This window comes from Melanerpes formicivorus, unplaced genomic scaffold, assembly GCF_026170545.1.
Source record: "Melanerpes formicivorus ecotype bairdi unplaced genomic scaffold, bMelFor1.0.p_v2 SCAF_425, whole genome shotgun sequence".
NCBI lineage: Eukaryota > Metazoa > Chordata > Aves > Piciformes > Picidae > Melanerpes > Melanerpes formicivorus.
Genome location: NW_027142777.1, coordinates 31686 through 52849, shown reverse-complemented (window position 1 = coordinate 52849; position 21164 = coordinate 31686). Strand labels below are relative to the sequence as shown.

At 49.4% G+C, this 21164-nt stretch overlaps 1 protein-coding gene and 1 non-coding gene across 5 annotated transcripts in view; both read right to left on the bottom strand.

Annotated features, from left to right (window-relative positions):
* Nucleotides 1-21164, bottom strand: part of CAB39L (calcium binding protein 39 like) — a 67618-nt gene that overhangs the window by 37786 nt on the left and 8668 nt on the right. For all 4 annotated transcript variants that reach the window (XM_068170561.1, XM_068170558.1, XM_068170560.1 and 1 more), the window contains exon 2: nt 8781-8929. In XM_068170561.1, coding sequence (XP_068026662.1) covers nt 8781-8882 — 102 coding nt within the window. In that variant the 5' untranslated portion in view covers nt 8883-8929. The remainder of the gene's footprint in view (nt 1-8780; nt 8930-21164) is intronic.
* Nucleotides 12378-12449, bottom strand: TRNAE-UUC (transfer RNA glutamic acid (anticodon UUC)). Its single transcript has one exon. It is a non-coding gene; the product is annotated as a tRNA-Glu (tRNA).

The following is a 21164-nucleotide window of genomic DNA, read 5'->3' as shown; positions in this document are numbered from 1 at the left end:
GCAAATTTACTGATGATGGACTCAATCCCCTCATCCAGATCATCACTAAAGATATTGAACAGGCTGTAGCCCAGCACTGATCCCTGGGGGACACCACTAGTGCCTGGCTGCCAGCTGGAGGGATACATCACTCACATAAAGTGAAAGATGCATGAAATCACTCGAGTGGTTCAGAAAGGCATCTCAACTGCTGCTGATATCTCAACACTCTAACAACTATTTAAAATCACAGATTATTCACATTAGTGAATAAAAATCCTTTAAAGAGCCCAAAAGTCCCCCCCAGAAAAATCAATAGTATCATAGTTTCATTCAGGGTTGGAAGGGACCACAAGGATCAGCTAGTTCCAACCCCCCTGCCATGGGCAGGGACACCCCACACTAGATCAGGCTGGCCACAGCCTCAGCCAGCCTGGGCTTAAACACCTCCAGGGACAGGGCCTCAACCACCTCCCTGGACAACCCATTCCAGGGCTTCACCACTCTCATGGGGAAGAACTTCCTCCTCACCTCCAGCCTCAATCTCCCCACCTCCAGCTTCATTCCATTCCCCCTAGTCCTAGCACTCCCTGACATCCTGAGCAGTCCCTCCCCAGCCTTCCTGTAGCCCCCTTCAGATCCTGGAAGGCCACAATGAGGTCACCTGGGAGCCTTCTCTTCTCCAGACTCAACAGCCCCAACTCCTTCAGTCTGTCCTCACAGCAGAGGTGCTCCAGCCCTCTGCTCATCCTCCTGGCCCTGCTCTGGACACCTTCCAGCACCTCCAGATCCCTCTTGCAATAGGGGCTCCATACCCCTCTTGTAATAGGTGGCAATAAAGAGCCCCTTTCACGTTACATCTGCCCAGAAGATTCAAGCCCTGATCTTGCACAGCATAAAGAAATGTTCTCCCTCAGCCTGCTTGTACCTACTGTCAGCTTTCTGCTGGTTGAGATAGGTCAGCCTAGCAGTATGTAAATCTATAGGACTATGTGATAACTTCAGCCACAGCGGAGGTCTTGCTGCTCCCCAGCGTGGCTCAGCAGAGGAGACTATTTTTACCTCAGCAGTCACTGGTATGCCTCTAGAGCTATCCCACAGAGTACAGATGGGTTAACAGCAGGGGTGCTCTCTTGGAAACTAAAGCCCTAAATCTATAAGAAAGCTGTGCAAATATTTTCCTAGCAAAGGAAACCCCCATACATCTTTGGCCTTTCCCCTCTTCTGCCGGGCAGGGTGTAAATCTCTCTGGCATTCTGGGGTTAACAAGAAATAAGTACTAGCTTCCCTTTCAACTACAAGTAGTCATTTCTGATGTAAGTAGGATATGGAGACACTTGAATGTGTGCAGAGAAGGGCAACAAGGCTGGGGAGAGGTCTGGAGCACAGCCCTGTGAGGAGAGGCTGAGGGAGCTGGGATTGTTTAGCCTGGAGAAGAGGAGGCTCAGGGGAGACCTCATTGCTCTCTACAACTACCTGAAAGGAGGCTGTAGCCAGGTGGGGGTTGGTCTCTTCTCCCAGGCAACCAGCACCAGAACAAGAGGACACAGTCTCAAGCTGCACCAGGGGAGGTTTAGGCTGGAGGTTAGGAAGAAATTCTTCCCATCAAGAGAGATTGGCCATTGGAATGTGCTGCCCAGGGAGGTGGTGGTGTCACCATCACTGGAGGTGTTCAAGAGGGAATTGGATGTGTCACTTAGTGCCATGGTTTAGTTAATTAGAAGGTGTTGGGTGCTAGGTTGGACTCTGATCTCAAAGGTCTTTTCCAACCTGGTCTGATCTGGTCTCTTCTCTTCTCTGCTCTGCTCTAATTACTGTGACTATAAGCATGTCCAGAGAAGGGCAACAAAGTTGGTGAGGGGTTTGGAGCACAGCCCTGTGAGGAGAGGCTGAGGGAGCTGGGGTTGCTTAGCCTGGAGAAGAGGAGGCTCAGGGGAGACCTTCTTGCTGTCTACAACTCCCTGAAGGGAGGCTGTAGCCGGGTGGGGGTTGGTCTCTTCTCCCAGGCAGCCAGCACCAGAACAAGAGGACACAGTCTCAAGCTGTGCCAGGGGAGGTTTAGGCTGGAGGTTAGGAAGAAGTTCCTCCCAGCAAGAGAGCTTGGCCATTGGAATGTGCTGCCCAGGGATGTGGTGCAGTCACCATCCCTGGAGGTGTTCAACGGGGGATAGGACATTGCCCTTGGAGCCATGGTTTAGTTAGTCCTGAGGTGTTGGGTGACAGGTTGAACTTGATGATCTCTGAGGTCTTTTCCAACCTTATTGATTCTATGATTCTCTGAATGTCTGCAAAACTCAGCTTTAAGTTCACTTGTCAAAAAGGAGGCCAAAAACTAATGTGCTGCAAGGAAAAATGAAACTGCAGAAGGCTGTGGAGTCGATGGGCACTACTGGGCACCACACTCTATTTCTCTAATCATCTGCCATCCCACCCACTCATCTGCTCAACTTTCCTAAATGCAGTTTATATTTTTAGACTTGAACTTACTCCCCCTCCATACCCTCTGGATGCTCTGGGGTTTGACATTCAAACCATCACCAAAAGCTGCTCCTGCTCAGACTTGAGGACTGCTCTCCTGTGCCTATCCCTCCTAATCTGTCTGGAGGAAAACCATAATCCTGAACACCAGATTCTTACATTAACAGCCACTTCTGGCCTTCACTTTGACATTTCCACTTAATCTTACTGCATTTTCAGACTAATACCCTGAGCACATAAGCACAGCTTCTGAGATGGAGACTTGCTCAAGACTCAGAAGACTTGGGAGGAGACTTGATGGGGTGCTGGGTGCCATGGTTTAGTTGTTTAGGTGGGTTGGATTGGTTGATGGGCTGGACATGATGATCTTGAAGGTCTCTTCCAACCTGGTCTGGTCTATCCTATCCTATCCTATCCTATCCTATCCTATCCTATCCTATCCTATCCTATCCTATCCTATCCTATCCTATCCTATCCTATCCTATCCTAATTCTATTCTATCCTATCCTATCCTATCCTATCCTATCCTATCCTATCCTATCCTATCCTAATTCTATTCTATCCTATCCTATCCTATCCTATCCTATCCTATCCTATCCTATCCTATCCTATCCTATCCTATCCTATCCTAATTCTATTCTATCCTATCCTATCCTATCCTATCCTATCCTATCCTATCCTATCCTATCCTAATTCTATTCTATTCTATTCTATTCTATTCTATTCTATTCTATTCTATTCTATTCTATTCTATCCTATCCTATCCTACCCTATCCTAATTCTATTCTATTCTATTCTATTCTATTCTATTCTATTCTATTCTATTCTATTCTATTCTATTCTATTCTATCCTATCCTATCCTATCCTATCCTATCCTATCCTAATTCTATTCTACTTCTATTCTATCCTATCCTATCCTATCCTACCTTATCCTATCCTATCCTATCCTAATTCTATTCTACTTCTATCCTATCCTATCCTATCCTATGCTATCCTATTCTATTCCTAATCTAGTCTACTCTATTCTATTCTATTCTATTCTAAAAGAGAGAGAAGACACTAAAAAGAAAGAGGTGGAGGGAAAGACATTACAAGATCCAAAGACCCAAGATACAGTCTCAAGCTGTGCCAGGGGAGCTTTAGGCTGGAGGTGAGGAGAAAGTTCTTCCCAGCAAGAGAGATTGGCCATTGGGATGTGCTGCCCAGGGAGGTGGTGGAGTCCTCATCCCTGGAGGTGTTCAAGAGGGGCTTGGATGTGGCACTTGAAGCCATGGTCTAGTCAGTCCTGAGGTGTTGGGTGCTAGGTTGGACTTGATGATCTCTGAGGTCTTTTCCAACCTTATTGATCCTATGTTTATGTATGCAGAAGCACTGCATCTTTTTACTCCTTTCCAAGGAACATTACAAAAACCAGCAGGGGAGAAGTATCAGGCCTTGAACAATCAGCAGCCTGAGCTCCTAGACTGGAACTGCAGCTTCTCAAAGCTTTTAGTGGGTTGTCTCTGTTTTACCTCTGTTCCACCAACAGGTTGGAGGCTTTACATATATGTATGTATATATGGTACAGGCCAGAAGGGCTTATTCTCATGAATATTATATTAATCCCTGGGCTTAATAAGGTATTTATGACCTGCCATAACAGTGAAGGAAAACCAAACTGCATTCACTTTTTTTCCACCTTTCCAAAGTGAAATGCACTAAGGAGAAATACAGGATGCCTGACACCTGCTATCTGCACAGCAATCAGAAAATCCTCAATTGCTCATAAAATTCTAGCAAATAGAAACATACAGCTTCTGTGTGTGCAGCTAGCACATTCCCAGGGCAAGAACAATCTCTTTCTAAACAGTTGCTTTCTTGCACAGTGACATTCACACAGACAGATGCCTGTTAAGCACCCTCAAGTGTGATTCAGTGAATCATCAGGACTTCCTGTTACTTATTACAACCAAAAGCATAAAGCTCCTTGGTTTGGCCTTACCTTGTTTAAAGATTTTCACACTGTATGAGACAAACTGGTTTTTCTCCTAAAAGGACAGAATAGTGCCAATGCATCTCTCTCTATGGAATGGAATGGAATGGAATGGAATGGAATGGAATGGAATGGAATGGAATGGAATGGAATGGAATAGAATAGAATAGAATAGAATAGAATAGAATAGAATAGAATAGAATAGAATAGAATAGAATAGAATAGAATAGAATAGAATAGAATAGAATAGAATTAACCAGGTTGGAAGAGACCTTCGAGATCATCGAGTCCAACCTATCATCCAACACCATCTGATCAACTAAACCATGGCACCAAGTGCCTCAGCCAGTCACTTAACTACCTTCAGTGATGGTGACTCCACCACCTCCCCAGGCAGCACATTCCAATGGCCAATCTCTCTTTCTATGAAGAACTTCTTCCTAACATCCAGCCTAAACTTCCCCTGGCACAGCTTGAGACTGTGTCCTCTTGTTCTGGTGCTGGTTGCCTGGGACAAGAGACCAACCCCCACCTGGCTGCAACCTCCCTTCAGGGAGTTGGAGACAGCAAGAAGGTCTCCCCTGAGTCTCCTCTTCTCCAGGCTAAGCAACCCCAGCTCCCTCAGCCTCTCCTCACAGGGCTGTGCTCAAGGCCTCTCCCCAGCTTTGTTGCCCTTCTCTGGACACCTTCCAGCAACTCAACATCTTTCCTAAACTGAGGGGCCCAGAACTGGACACAGGACTCAAGGTGTGGCCTAACCAGTGCAGTGTCCAGGGGCACAATGACTTCCCTGCTCCTGCTGGCCACACTCTTCCTGATGCAGGCCAGGATGCCATTGGCCTTCTTGGCTGCCTGGGCACACTGCTGCCTCATGTTCAGCTACTCTCAACCAGCACCCCCAGGTCCCTCTGCCTGGCTGCTCTCAGCCACTCTGACCCCAGCCTGGAGCACTGCATGGGGTTGTTGTGGCCAATGTGCAGCACCTGGCACTCAAATGTGTTCATCTCCTGCCCTTGGACTCTGCCCATCTGTCCAGCCTGTCGAGGTCCCTCTGCAGAGCCTCTCTACCCTCCAGCAGATCAACTCCTGCCCCCAGCTTGGTGTCATCTGCAAATTTACTGATGATGGACTCAGTCTCCTCATCCAGACCATCAGTAAAGCTATTGAACAGGATGGGGCCCAGCACTGATCCCTGGGGCACACCACTGGTGCCTGGCTGCCAGCTGGCTGTGGCACCATTCACCACCACTCTCTGGGCTCAGCCTCCAGCCAGTTCCTAACCCAGCTCAGAGTGCTGCTGTCCAAGCCAGGGGCTGACAGCTTGGCCAGGAGTTTGCTGTGGGGGACGGTGTCAAAGGCCTTGCTGAAGTCCAGGCAGACCACATCCACAGGCCTCCCCACATCCACCAGGCAGTCACCTGAGCATAGAAGGAGATCAGGTTGGTCAGGCAGGACCTGCCCTTCCTAAATCCATGCTGGCTGGGCCTGATCCCTTGGCCACCCTGTAAGTGCTGTGTGATTGCACTCAAGAAGAGCTCTTCCTCTATGTGCAGCTCTAAGCTCTGCAAAGAACCATTAGCTCAATCTGAATCCAGTCTCTTACATAGTTTCATGATCATCCCAACTGACTTAGTGCTGGTACAATTTCATGCTGAACAGACACATGGGAACAAGTTGTGAGCGTTTTGGATCAGAGACATTACAGTCTAGTACTCAAGGAAGCTGGCAAAGACAACTTGGCCAAGCAGGTGCAACAGGGAAACGCCTTTTGAAAGGATGTATGATTAAACAGGAGAAATACAGGTTTGCCCAGCCTGGACATAAATTCCTTTCATGCTGTTCATATCACACCTAAGACAGAACTAGAGGTTGAAAGGTCCTAAAAAACCTCCACAAACAAGGCAAAAAACCAACCAGAAGAGACAGGGTTTAAGCTCTTGGCACCAGTACCTGACAGTATCTGGAGTTTATTCCACCTCTAGAGCAAGAACAGGCCTAAGCAAAACAGGGAAGCCGAACTATGGAACACTCCACAAAACCTTAGGCCATGCAAAGCTGGCAGAAAGTTCAAGAGGGGATTGGACCTGGCACTTGGTGCCATGGTTTAGTCATGAGCAAAGCCTTCGACACTGTCCCGCACCACAGCCTGGTCTCCAGGCTGGTGACACATGGGTGTGATGGGTGACCACTGGATGGATAAGGAACTGGCTTGATGGCTGCACCTAGAGAGTGGCTGTCCATGGCTCCATGTCCCAGTGGAGGAACTGGACACAGGACTCCAGGTGGGGTCTCCCCAGAGCTGAGCAGAGGGGGAGAATCACCTCCCTTGCCCTGCTGGCCACACTTCTCCTGATGCAGCCCAGGATCTGATTTGTTTGCGGGCTGCAAATCCATCTGCCTTGTTCCCTTGTCTTCTCTCTTTGTTCTCCCCCAGTCACCCACATTCACCTCAGGAACAGCCTCCATCCCATAGTGATAAAAGGCACCAGAAAACACTGGGAGACAGCCTCCTCCTGCAAAACAAGCACTGTCAATGAGCTCAAGCTGTTCCCATCCTAACACGCAGGGGAAAGGCTTCCCCTATCTTTTACTTGGTGAGGAAAACACACACCAGCTGCTCTGACTCTTAGGAAACTGCTACCCTGAATTTCTAAGAAATCTGAATTCCTCCTCCTTTGTCACTTGATACCCAAATAAACAAAGCAGCCCAAAGCCCCAAAATCCTCAAACCCACAACCCAGAGGAGTCACGCTGCAGCGCGAGTCGAAAAGCAACCCCACTCGCAAGCTTCGGCTCTGAATGTCTTCTTTAATCAGGCTCCCAGGGATGAATTCAGCAGGGGAGGGCAGACTCTGTTGGTTTATTTAGTTACTTCTGTTAAGTTTTAATTCAGAGTCAAGTTCCCTCAGTGTTTTGCAGTTAGCTGAAGGTATTTCTGCGTGAGACATCGAATACCAGAGGCCTCTTTGAAAGCTGTGTGACTGATCTGAGACCATTAACAGGCTCTGAGCTGCTTGCTTTGAACCACAGAGTTTCCAGCAGGTTTCATTAAAGGCCCAAAGGGCTCCATGGTTATTTTTTGGGGTTGGGTTTCTAACACAATCATAGTGTCATGGTATCATAGTATGAGTCAGGGTTGGAAGGGACCACAAGGATCAGCTAGTTCCAACCCCCCTGCCATGGGCAGGGACACCCCACACTACATCAGCCTGGCCACAGCCTCATCCAGCCTGGGCTTAAACACCTCCAGGGACAGGGCCCCAACCACCTCCCTGGACAACCCATTCCAGGGCTTCACCACTCTCATGGGGAAGAACTTCCTCCTCACATCCAGCCTGAATCATCCTGATACAAACTTCTGCACCAGATGGGGGGAACACAACCTGCATCTCAGTTGCACAAACACTGTGTTAATGTCACTTACCAGCTATCTGTCTCCACTAACATTCAGTTTTAACCTAATATTAGCTTGTTGTTAATTAAAATCATACACCTCTATTACACTGGTAATATAGAGAACCAGCATCTCAGTCACACACACACAAAGGAGGTGGTGGAGTCACCATCTCTGGAGGTGTTCAGGAGGAGACTTGACGGGGTGCTTGATGCCATGGGTTAGTTGGTTGGGTGGTGTTGAATGATAGGTTAGACACGATGATCTTCAAGGTCTCTTCCAACCTGGTCTATTCTATTCTATTCTATTCTATTCTATTCTATTCTATTCTATTCTATTCTATTCCATTCCATTCCATTCCATTCCATTCCATTCCATTCCATTCTTTTCCATTCTATTCCATCCTATTCTATTCTATCCTATCCTATCCTATCCTATCCTATCCTATCCTATCCCATCCCATCCCATTCCATTCCATTCCATTCCATTCCATTCCATTCTGATAATAATTCTGTTCCTATTTGAAGCAGTAGGAGCTCAGCCTTCATTTTGGCTGAGGCTCAGCATTTTTTGTTTGACCACAGATCTATTGTCCTTTAATTATGCCCTCTGACTTCAGAGGGCCACTCAAACGTGAAGCTACTTACATGTGCAAGCAGTTGCAGGACCATGGCAGCCAGCAAACAGAATTTTCTGCCCTTAGGATAGAATTAACCAGGTTGGAAATGACCTTTGAGATCATCAAGTCCAACCTATCACCCAACACCATCTAACCAACTAAACCATGGCACCAAGCACCCCATCCAGTCTCTTCCTAAACACCTCCAGGGATGGTGACTCCACCACCTCCCTGGGCAGCACATTCCAATGGGCAATCTCTCTGTGTAGAGCTTCCTTGATCTTCCCATTTCCCCAGCATGAACACCTTACTGGTCTTCCATAACATTAGCTCATACCTTGTCTGTCTTTTTCTCTTGTTTTTCCAATATGGCCATGTTTTCTTTCAGGACTTTCACAATCTCAGCAGGATTTTTGTGGGATTTACTAAACAAAGGCATGGTTTTTCTTCACCTGGGTTCCTTCCTTCAGGACAGAAGAGGACCACCTTAAATCAAGAAACAAAAAACAGCCTTTAGGATTTGTATGAAAGTGCAATAAAAAACCACACAAAGACATGCAGGGCAAGGAAAAAGTTGTGCCTCAGGCACTGTATTTTCTTCAGCTACTCAGCAGAGCAGTGAAACCTCTCCCATATAGTTAACTGCAAGCTCACCCAGGATTCACAAGCCACCATTAGCACATGGAACTAATCAGCACCTGCACAGGAGCCAGAGGCTTCCTACCTGGACCTCAGCAAGGCCTTTGATACCGTCCCCCATAGCAAACTCCTGGCCAAGCTGTCAGCCCCTGGCTTGGACAGCAGCTCTCTGAGCTGGGTTAGGAACTGGCTGGAGGCTGAGCCCAGAGAGTGGTGGTGAATGGTGCCACAGCCAGCTGGCAGCCAGTCACCAGTGGTGTGCCCCAGGGATCAGTGCTGGGCCCTGTGCTCTTTAACATCTTCACTGATGATCTGGATGAGGGCATTGAGTCCATCAGCAGTAAATTTGCTGATGACACCAAGCTGGGGGCAGGAGTTGATCTGCTGGAGGGTAGAGAGGCTCTGCAGAGGGACCTCGACCCACTGGACAGATGGGCAGAGGCCAAGGGCAGGAGATTGAACACATCCAAGTGCCAGGTTCTGCACATTGGCCACAGCAACCCCATGCAGTGCTCCAGGCTGGGGTCAGAGTGGCTGAGAGCAGCCAGGCAGAGAGGGACCTGGGGGTGCTGGTTGATGGTAGGCTGAACATGAGCCTGCAGTGTGCCCAGGCAGCCAGGAGGGCCAATGGCATCCTGGCCTGCATCAGGAAGAGTGTGGCCAGCAGGAGCAGGGAGGTCATTGTGCCCCTGGACACTGCACTGGTTAGGCCACACCTCGAATCCTGTGTCCAGTTCTGGGCTCCTCAGTGTAGGAAGGAGGTTGACTTGCTGGAAGGTGTCCAGAGAAGGGCAACAAAGTTGGGGAGGGGTCTGGAGCACAGCCCTGTGAGGAGAGGCTGAGGGAGCTGGGGTTGCTCAGCCTGGAGAGGAGGAGACTCAGGGGAGACCTTCTTGCTCTCTACAACTCCCTGAAGGGAGGTTGTAGACAGGCAGAGGTTGGTCTCTTCTCCCAGGCAGCCAGCACCAGAACAAGAGGACACAGTCTCAGGCTGCACCAGGGGAGGTTCAGGTTGGATGTTAGGAAGAAGTTCTACACAGAGAGAGTGATTGCCCATTGGAATGGGCTGCCTGGGGAGGTGGTGGAGTCACCATCAGTGGAGGTGTTCAGGAGGAGACTTGATGGGGTGCTTGGTGCCATGGGTTAGTTGTTTGGGTGGGTTGGATTGGTTGATGGGTTGGAGATGATGATCTCAAAGGTCTCTTCCAACCTGGTTTGGTTTATTCTAAATAAAGTTTTTGTGTTTTTTTTTATTCTAAATATAAACTTCACTAAAGTCCCTGACCTACAGGTCAGTGCTCCAGAAAAATCTATGTCTATGCCCAAAGTTTTCTGGACACTGCATATCTAGCAGGCTCCACCAGACTTCTGCCAGGGGTTTCTGCCAAACCTGGCCTGGCTTCACCATGATGCAGACAATTAACTGTAGGTGCCAGCACAGAAGAAGTGTCCTTTGTTCAAAGCACTGCGAGATAAGATTCCAGCATCTCCACCACAGCTCCTCCTTCTTCAGCTGCTTTTCTTTTTCAGTCTAGAGCTTCCTGAAGGGAAGCAGTTTAAGCTATCCCCTCTGCCTGACAGAGCTCAAGAATCTGTGGGTCGGATCTTCTTCCCCAGGAGAGTGGTGAAGCCCTGGAATGGGTTGTCCAGGGAGGTGGTTGGGGCCCTGTCCCTGGAGGTGTTTAAGCCCAGGCTGGCTGAGGCTGTGGCCAGGCTGATGTAGTGTGGGGTGTCCCTGCCCATGGCAGGGGGGTTGGAACTAGCTGATCCTTGTGGTCCCTTCCAGCCCTGACTGATACTATGATACTATGATCTCACTTGTGTTGCTTGAATTAAATAAGGAACAGGGGATCAAGCCCAAATGTGGACACAAGTGCTCTCATGGCATTGAAGTGAAGGACTGAGCATTTGAATGATTATTGTGCTGTTTAATTTAAAGCATTCTTCCTCCAAAGGGTGGCAAACACCACATCACAGCACTCATACATGAAAGAAACCAAGCAGCTTCATTTCTGCTTCTACACAGCATTGAATTGTAAATACCTGTGGGCTCTGCTGAGGGTTCAAAGCCAAAACTGAAGTCAATGGATAGGCTACAGATGGCTATATAGAATAGAATAGAATAGAATAGAATAGAATAGAATAGAATAGAATAGAATAGAATGGAATGGAATGGAATGGAATGGAATGGAATGGAATGGAATAGAATAGAATAGAATAGAATAGAATAGAATAGAATAGAATAGAATAGACCAGACCAGGTTGGAAGAGACCTTCAAGATCATCGTGTTCAACCTATCATCCAACACCACCTAATCAACTAACCCATGGCACCAAGCACCCCAGCAAGTCTCCTCCTGAACACCTCCAGTGATGGTGACTCCACCACCTCCCCAGGCAGCCCATTCCAATGGGCAATCACTCTCTCTGTGTAGAACTTCTTCCTAACCTCCAGCCTGAACTTCCCCTGGCGCAGCCTGAAACTGTGTCCTCTTGTTCTGGTGCTGGCTGCCTGGGAGAAGAGACCAACCTCTGCCTGTCTACAACCTCCCTTCAGGTAGTTGTAGAGAGCAATAAGATCAACCCTGAGTCTCCTCCTCTCCAGGCTAAGCAACCCCAGCTCCCTCAGCCTCTCCTCACAGGGCTGTGCTCCAAACCCCTCCCCAGCTTTGTTGCCCTTCTCTGGACACCTTCCAGCAGCTCAACCTCCTTCCTAAACTGAGGGGCCCAGAACTGGACACAGGACTCAAGGTGTGGCCTAACCAGTGCAGTGTCCAGGGGCAGAATGACCTCCCTGCTCCTGCTGGCCACACTGTTCCTGATGCAGGCCAGGATGCCATTGGCCCTCCTGGCCACCTGGGCGCAGTGCAGGCTCATGTTCAGCCTACCATCAACCAGCACCCCCAGGTCCCTCTCTGCCTGGCTGCTCTCAGCCACTCTGACCCCAGCCTGTAGCACTGCATGGGGTTGCTGTGGCCAATGTGCAGAACCTGGCACTTGGATGTGTTCAATCTCCTGCCCTTGGCCTCTGCCCATCTGTCCAGCCTGTCCAGGTCCCTCTGCAGAGCCTCTCTACCCTCCAGCAGATCAACTCCTGCCCCCAGCTTGCTGTCATATGCAAATGTACTGATGATGGACTCAATGCCTTCATCCAGATCATCAATAAAGATGTTAAAGAGCACAGGGCCCATCACTGCTCCCTGGGGCACACCACTGGTGCCTGGCTGCCAGCTGGCTGTGGCACCATTCACCACCACTCTCTGGGCTCGGCCATCCAGCCAGAAACAGTTGCGCTTTCCCACACCGGGAGTCGAACCCGGGCCGCCTGGGTGAAAACCAGGAATCCTAACTGCTAGACCATGTGGGACTGCATATAGAATAGAATAGAATAGAATAGAATAGAATAGAATAGAATAGAATAGAATAGAATAGAATAGAATAGAATAGAATAGAATAGAATAGACCAGGTTGGAAAAGACCTTCAAGATTATTGCATCCAACCTATCACCCAACACCACCTAATCAACTAACCCATGGCACCAAGCACCCCATCAAGTCTCCTCCTGAACACCTCCAGTGATGGTGACTCCACCACCTCCCCAGGCAGCCCATTCCAATGGGCAATCACTCTCTCTGTGTAAAACTTCCTCCTGACCTCCAGCCTGAACTTCCCCTGGCGCAGCCTGAGGACTGTGTCCTCTTGTTCTGGTGCTGGCTGCCTGGGAGAAGAGCCCAACCTCTGCCTGTTTACAACCCCCCTTCAGGTAGTTGTAGAGAGCAAGAAGGTTTCCCCTGAGTCTCCTCCTCTCCAGGCTAAGCAACCCCAGCTCCCTCAGCCTCTCCTCACAGGGCTGTGTTCCAAGCCTCTCACTAACTTCGTTGCCCTTCTCTGGACTCGTTCCAGCAAGTCAACCTCCTTTCTAAACTGAGGGGCCCAGAACTGGACACAGGACTCAAGGTGAATATGTTCTGGTCAAGGCAGCATCACTTTGTAGGGGAGTGCCCAGCATCATTCTGGACTGCATTCCAGTTTGTACAACAGCAAAGAAGAGGTAAAAAATAAACAGAGAGCAAAAAGGATCTCAAACTTCCATCTGTCCCCACAGCACAAGACAACCATCGCTGTCCCTACAGACACATTTGCAAGGCCAGTTGTGAAAAGAGGAATATACACACAGACCAAGTCAATCTCCCATTCCTCTTCAACTGTCACAACTGAACAAAAGCTTCACACAGGACATCGTAAAGGAGAGAATGAAACAAACACAATACACACAATACAAAGAGGATGACAGCACTGTCTAACGTTTCACCAGTGACCCCAAAGAACCCGTTCCTCTTGTGCTTTGTTGGCACCACCGACACTAGAGAGTCCATCAGGGAAGTGTCACCCCATCTGTGACATATATCCATGTGTTGCTAAGCCCCCAGGTATCCTGTGGAATTATATACATTCTATTTCATACATGCATACAGTTCATATACATGCTTCTCTTAAATTAGAACAGGAATGGGATAGGGCAGGGCAGAAGGGAAGGGAAGGGAGAAGGGAAGGGAAGGGAAGGGAAGGGAAGGGAAGGGAAGGGAAAGGGAAGGGAAGGGAAGGGAAGGGAAGGGAAGGGAAGGGAAGGGAAGGGAAGGGAAGGGAAGGGAAGGGAAGGGAAGGGAAGGGAAGGGAAGGGAAGGGAAGGGGAAGGGAAGGGAAGGGAAGGGAAGGGAAGGGAAGGGAAGGGAAGGGAAGGGAAGGGAAGGGAAGGGAGGGACTCGAGAGGAGAGGAGAGGAGAGGAGAGGAGAGGAGAGGAGAGGAGAGGAGAGGAGAGGAGAGGAGAGGAGAGGAGAGGAGAGGAGAGGAGAGGAGAGGGAGAGGAGAGGAGAGGAGAGGAGAGGAGAGGAGACTCAAGGAGAGGAGACTCAGGAGAGGAGACTCAAGGAGAGGAGACTCAAGGAGAGGAGAGGAGAGAGGAGAGGAGAGGAGAGGAGGAGGAGAGGAGGAGAGGAGAGGAGAGAGAGAGAATTAGCAGGGTGGAAAAGACCTTCAAGATCATCCAGTCCAACCTATCACCCAAACACCATCGAATCAATAACCCATGGCACCAAGCACCCCATCCAGTCTCTTCCTAAACACCTCCAGTAATGGTGACTCCATCACCTCCCTGGGCAGCACATTCCAATGGCCAATCTCTCATTCTAGGAAGAATTTTCTTCCTAACATCCAGCCTAAACCTCTCCTGGCACAGCTTGAGACTGTGTCCTCTTGTTCTGGTGCTGGCTGCCTGGGAGGAGAGACCAACCATCCTGTACATATTCATTGCATTCCATTGTAGGGTGTAGTTTTTTGCTTCTAACTGAGTTAGTCTGGCTAAAGTTAATGCTGGGGGAAGCTTCAACCACCACACTGACAAGGTGCAAGACTGAGGACAGAGTATACTAACCACCACCTCCCCTGGGCACGCTCAACTGCATACAAGCGCTGCAAAGCACTGGGGTGCTGGTATTATGCAGCAGACTGGTTTAAAAACACTGCTAGCAAGGGCCAAGCATCCCATAATCCTTCACAAGATGCAATTAGAAGATTAATAACTTACAACACACTTCAAGAAGGACTTGACTCTGCACATTATTATTATCCATGAAGGCACAGCATGATGATGCAGAGGGACCCTCGACCGACTGGGACAGATGGGCAGAGTCCAACAGGATGGCATTCAACAAGTCCAAGTGCCAGGGGCTGCACTTTGGCCACAGCAACCCCAGGCAGAGCTACAGGCTGGACTCAGAGTGGCTGAGAGCTGCCAGGCAGAGAGGGACCTGGGGGTGCTGATTGACAGCTGCCTGAACATGAGCCAGCAGTGTGCCCAGGTGGCCAAGGAAAGCCAATGGCATCCTGGCCTGCATTAGGAAGAGTGTGGCCAGCAGGAGCAGGGAAGTCATTGTGCCCCTGGACTCTGCACTGGTTAGGCCACACCTTGAGTCCTGTGTCCAGTTCTGGGCCCCTCAGTTTAGGAAGGGACATTGAGAGACTTGAAGGTGTCCAGAGAAGGGGCAATGAGGCTGGGGAGAGGCCTTGAGCACAGCCCTGTGAGGAGAGGCTGAGGGAGCTGGGGTTGTTTAGCCTGGAGGAGAGGAGGCTCAGGGGAGACCTTCTTGCCTTCTACAACTACCTGAAAGGTAGTTGTAGCCAGGTGGGGGTTGGTCTCTTCTCCCAGGCAACCAGCACCAGAACAAGAGGACACAGTCTCATCAAGCTGTGCCAGGGGAAGTTTGGCTGGAGTGAGGGGAAGTTCTTCCCAGAGAGAGTCATTTGTCATTGGAATGTGCTGCCCAGGGAGGTGGTGCAGTCACCATCCCTGGAGGTGTTCAAGAGGGGATTGGATGTGGCACTTGGTGCCATGGTCTAGTCATGAGGTCTGTGGTGACAGGTTGGACTCTCGATGATCCTCGAGCTCTCTTCCCAACCTTATTGATACTGTGAGACTGTGATGATGTGATGACGCAAGAGAGAGAGTCTGAGACCAGGAGTTTAAGAGGGACATTGTATTTCAGAGAAGAAGTATTTTCATCCAAGGTGGAGTAGCTTTATTCATATTGCAAAGTTATCCTGTCATCTTCCTCTTTTTCACCAGGAAAAGCCAAGGGGGAAATCATTTAGTTTTTAAATGGAAGAACTCCTGAGATGGAGGTTCTGGTGTGTTCTAAACACCTCTCCTGCAAAGACAGGCTGAGGGAGCTGGGGTTGACCAGACTGGAGAAGGAAAAGCTCCAGGGAAAACCTAATTAACAACCTTCCAGTACATGAAGGGGGCCTTCAAGAAGGGTGGAGAGAGGCTGTTTACAACGGTCTGTAGTGATAGGACAAGAGGCAATGGTTTCTAACCAGTGAAGAGCAAATTGAGATTGGATGTTGGGAACAAATTCTTTACTATGAGGGCGGTGGAATGCTGGAACAGGTTGTCCAGGGAGGTGATTGAGGCCTCGTCCCTGGAGACAGTGAAATGTTGACTAGGAATGAAAAAAAACACCACATTTCCTCCTAAAAAAAAAGCAAGCGACATACCTGTGGAGAGCATGTTGTTCCATATTTAAATAACCACTCATTCTGCTACAAAACTCCAACAGCCAGGCCAGCACTTTGCCACTGTCTCAGTCCTCACCACCAGTCACCACAGCGCTGCTCAGTGATAAAAACCCATTCCTCTTCACTTCACACACTGCCAGTGTCCTAACTGCAGCAGCAGAGTCACTGGTAACAGGACAGGCAGGGACTCAAGAGACTTGTTTAGCTCATCCCTTGGCTGAACAGAGACCAGGCTGATGAGGCTGTGGCCAGGCTGATGTAGTGTGGGGTGTCCCTGCCCATGGCAGGGGGTTGGAACTAGATGATCCTTGTGGTCCCTTCCAACCCTGAATGAAACTATGAAACTATGAAACTATGAAGTCTCTGCTTTGCTTCATTTACCATCTTAGAAACAAAGAAAAGCACCCACTGTATGCAAGCAGAGGGAGACAAAGGGGGAAAGCCCTAGATGTGCATCTAAGAATGCTTCAGAATACAGTTTGAAACCCATAAGCAGCTGGCAAAAGCTGATGCCTTACTTCAGCAAATGCATACTGGCAGTTGGCAACTTCCCTCAGCAGCCCTGCTTTATTTAGAATAAACCTTTGTTTAGAACAAACCAAACCAGGTTGGAAGAGACCTTCAAGATCATTGTGTCAACCCATCAACCAATCCAACCCACCAAACAGCTAACCCATGGCACCAAGTACCCCATCAAGTCTCCTGCTTACTGGCAGCCCTTTTGCTTCTCCATGCAGCAGCCTCATAAGGGGCACATGGTACCCACATTACAGGTGGAAGTAAACAGGAGTGAAGTCATTTTGGTGATATCTGGGAGTTGTACTCCTTAGTCCTATGGCTGACTACCTCCATAAGGCACTCCTCCAGCTCTGCTCCTCATGACTGGATCTCCAGCATCAAAGAAAGCATGAGCTCTCACTCAAGCTCTGAGCACAGCCCTGTCCTCTTTGGATCAGCTCTCTGCTCTCAAGATCTACTTGGAAGGTCTTCTCTTTGATAGAGGCTCTACTCCTTACACTATCTACCCCTTAGCCCCCAGTTTTTGGAACTCTGTTTTTGCAGGCATCTACTCCTCTGTCAAGATGGCTTGAAACTGGCCAGTAAGCTCAAAGGTTGGGAAGAGAAGTATCATAGTATCATAGTATCAGTCAGGGTTGGAAGGGACCACAAGGATCAGCTAGTTCCAACCCCCCCTGCCATGGGCAGGGACAACCCCCACACTACATCAGCCTGGCCACAGCCTCAGCCAGCCTGGGGCTTAAACACCTCCAGGGACAGGGCCCCAACCACCTCCCTGGACAACCCATTTCAGGGCTTCACCACTCTCATGGGGAAGAACTTCCTCCTCACCTCCAGCCTCAATCTCCCCACCTCCAGCTTCATTCCATTCCCCCTAGTCCTAGCACTCCCTGAGATCCTGAGCAGTCCCTCCCCAGCCTTCCTGGAGCCCCCACTCAGATCCTGGAAGGCCACAATGAGGTCACCTGGGAGCCTTCTCCTTCTCCAGACTGAACAGCCCCAACTCCTTCAGTCTGTCCTCACAGGAGAGGTGCTCCAGCCCTCTGCTCAACCTCCTGGCCCTGCTCTGGACACCTTCCAGCACCTCCAGATCCCTCTTGCAATAGGGGCTCCAGAACTGGACACAGAGTCCAGGTGGTGCGAGAGATGGACAGTGTGACCACAGGAAGCATCATTTTCTCAACAAACCAGGCTAAAAATAACTGAAATACAAAGATGAATGGCAACTGAAAACAATGCACCACAGCCTTACCAAAGGTAGCTCACACTATAACCCCTTCTGCATGTATTTTTTGACACACATCAGAATTCATGAAGCTAACATGGAAATACAACAAATTGAATACAGTAGAAAATAAACAAGTGGAAAGGAGAATGATGTAAGAGGTGGGGAGAGGTCTGGAGCACAGCCCTGTGAGGAGAGGCTGAGGGAGCTGGGGTTGCTTAGCCTGGAGGAGAGGAGGCTCAGGGGAGACCTTGCTGTCTACAGCTACCTGAAGGGAGGTTGTAGCCAGGTAGGGGTTGGTCTCTTCTCCCAGACAACCAGCACCAGAACAAGAGGACACAGTCTCAAACTGTGGGGAGGTTTAGGCTGGATGATAGGAAGAAGTTCTACACAGAGAGAGTGATTGCCCATTGGAATGGGCTGCCTGGGAGGTGGTGGAGTCACCATCCCTGGAGGTGTTTAGGAAGAGGACTGGATGAGGCACTGGTGCCATGGTTTAGTTGATGAGATGGTGTTGGGTGATAGGTTGGACTCAATGATCTCGAAGGTCTTTTTCCAACCTGGTTTAATTCTATTCTATCTGGCTATTGTTAGAGTCTAGAATCACTGATATACCTTGGCTTAATCCTTCTTGTTGCTGCTTCTTTACTGTTACTCAAATGGGACTTCTCAGGACTTCTCAGGATCTCAGGCAGTGCTAGGACTAGGGGGAATGGAATGAAGCTGGAGGTGGGGAGATTGAGGCTGGAGGTGAGGAGGAAGTTCTTCCCCATGAGAGTGGTGAAGCCCTGGAATGGGTTGTCCAGGAGGTGGTTGGGGCCCTGTCCCTGGAGGTGTTTTAAGCCCAGGCTGGCTGAGGCTGTGGCCAGGCTGATGTAGTGTGGGGTGTCCCTGCCCATGGCAGGGGGGTTGGAACTAGCTGATCCTTGTGGTCCCTTCCCAACCCTGACTGACACTATGATACTATGAAATGGGTCCATTAAAAACCCCTTCTTTCTGCCATTATGAGCACTACAAAGAACTTTGGGATTTCTTATCTTGCCTTTCAACAGCTTGGTCAGCTATAGCTGGGCTCAGGTCCCTAATTGCCTTTCTGCATTTCCTAAGCAAGATTTCCATGCCAACAAGGTGCAATGTGCTTGTGGGAGGAGAAGCTGTGGAGCAGACAGCTTTTGCTGACCTGGTCCATCTGTTCTCTTCAGTCCTTCATGGCTGGAACTCTGTTTCTTCTTCATCCCACACTTTGACCAAAAGACTGATTGTCTGAGAGGGTAGGAGCAATTTAGGGATGGGAATTGTATTTAAGGAGGCATAGGAACTAAGAGTGTGCCCCAAAATTGGGGTGTTCCAAAACAGGAAGGTGTTATCAACACAGAAGTGGGCTGGAATAAAGAAAAATGAGACAAAAATTAAGAGTAGATGGGGTCAGAATAGATTGAACAGCAGAACAGACAACAGGAATTGTACATGCCCCATCTTTGGAAGAGATCACAGAATCCATGCTGTAAGGGATCACAAGGATCCAAACCTTTCTAGGTGGTAAGGTATCACAGTGTCACAGTATCACCAAGGTTGGAAGAGACCTCAAGGATCATCAAGTCCAACCTGTCACCACAGAACTCATGACTAGACCATGCACCAAGTGCCACATCCAATCCCCTCTTGAACACCTCCAGGGATGGGGACTCCACCACCTCCCTGGGCAGCACATTCCAATGATGAACAACTCACTTGGTGAAGAACTTTCTCCTCACCTCGAGTCTAATCATCCCCTGGCACAGCCTGAGACTGTGTCCTCTTGTTCTGGTGCTGGTTGCCTGGGAGAAGAGACCAACCCCCACCTGGCTACAGCCTCCCTTAGGTAGTTGTAGAGAGCAAGAAGGTCTCCCCTGAGCCTCCTCTTCTCCAGGCTAAGCAACCCCAGCTCCCTCAGCCTCTCCTCACAGGGCTGTGCTCAAGGCCTCTCCCCAGCCTCATTGCCCTTCTCTGGACACCTTCAAGTGTCTCAATGTCCTTCTTAAACTGAGGGGCCCAGAACTGACACAGGACTCAAGGTGTGGCCTAACCAGTGCAGAGTCCAGGGGCAGAATGACCTCCCTGCTCCTGCTGGCCACACTGTTCCTGATGCAGGCCAGGATGCCATTGGCCTTCTTGGCTACCTGGGCACACTGCTGGCTCATGTTTAGGTGGCTGTCAATCAGCACCTCCAGGTCCCTCTCTGAAGTCCTGCTCTCAGCCACTCTGACCCCAGCCTGTATCTCTGCATGGGGTTGCTGTGGCCAAAGTGCAGCACCTGGCACTTGGACTTGTTGAATGCCATCCTGTTGACTCTGCCCATCTGTCTAGTTTAAATGAGATGGCCCAGCACCCATCAGGCTGAGTCTTAAAACTGGCCTAGCCAGAGGAGTCCACTACTTCCCCTGGGAGACTATTCCAGTGTCTAACTGTTCCCATTGTGAACATTTTTCTTCTGCAGTCCAACAGCATCTCCCCAGGATTAGCCTGTACCCATCACCCCTTGTCTTTTCCATGTGACTCTGTGTAAAAAGAGAGCCTCCATCCTCCTGTAGCTGCCCTTTATATACAGGTATATGGCAATAAGGTCTCTCCCTGAGCCTTCCTTTCTCAAGGCTGAACAAACCTAATGGGTCTATAATGACCTGAGTCCTTCCTGACACCCTTCCTGTAGATGGGGGTGGCATTAGCCTTCTTCCAGTCTTCAGAGATGTCTCCTGATCTCCATGACTTCTCACAGATTATGGAGGGCAGATCACAACAACATCAGCCAGCTCTCTTAGCAACCTAGGGTGGATGGCAGCCGGGCCCATCAGGTTGGATGGGAGCTCTGAGCAGCCTGATCTAGTTGAAGATGCCCTGGCTCATGGCAGGGGATATGGATACATGAGCTTTTAGAAGCCCCTTCCAACCCAAACCAGTCTATGAAGATCTGCTTAAAGCTGAGGACTTGCAATGAATAGAATAGAATAGAATAGAATAGAATAGAATAGATAGAATAGAATAGGAAAAGGAATAGGAATAGGAGTAGGAATAGGAGTAGGAATAGGAGTAGGAGTAGGAATAGGAATAGGAATAGGAATAGGAATAGGAATAGGAGTAGGAATAGGAGTAGGAGTAGGAGTAGGAACAGGAGTAGGAGTAGGAGTAGAGTAGGAACAGGAGTAGGAATAGGACTAGGAATGGGAGTAGGAATAGGAATAGGAATAGGAGTAGGAATAGGAGTAGGAGTAGGAATAGGAGTAGG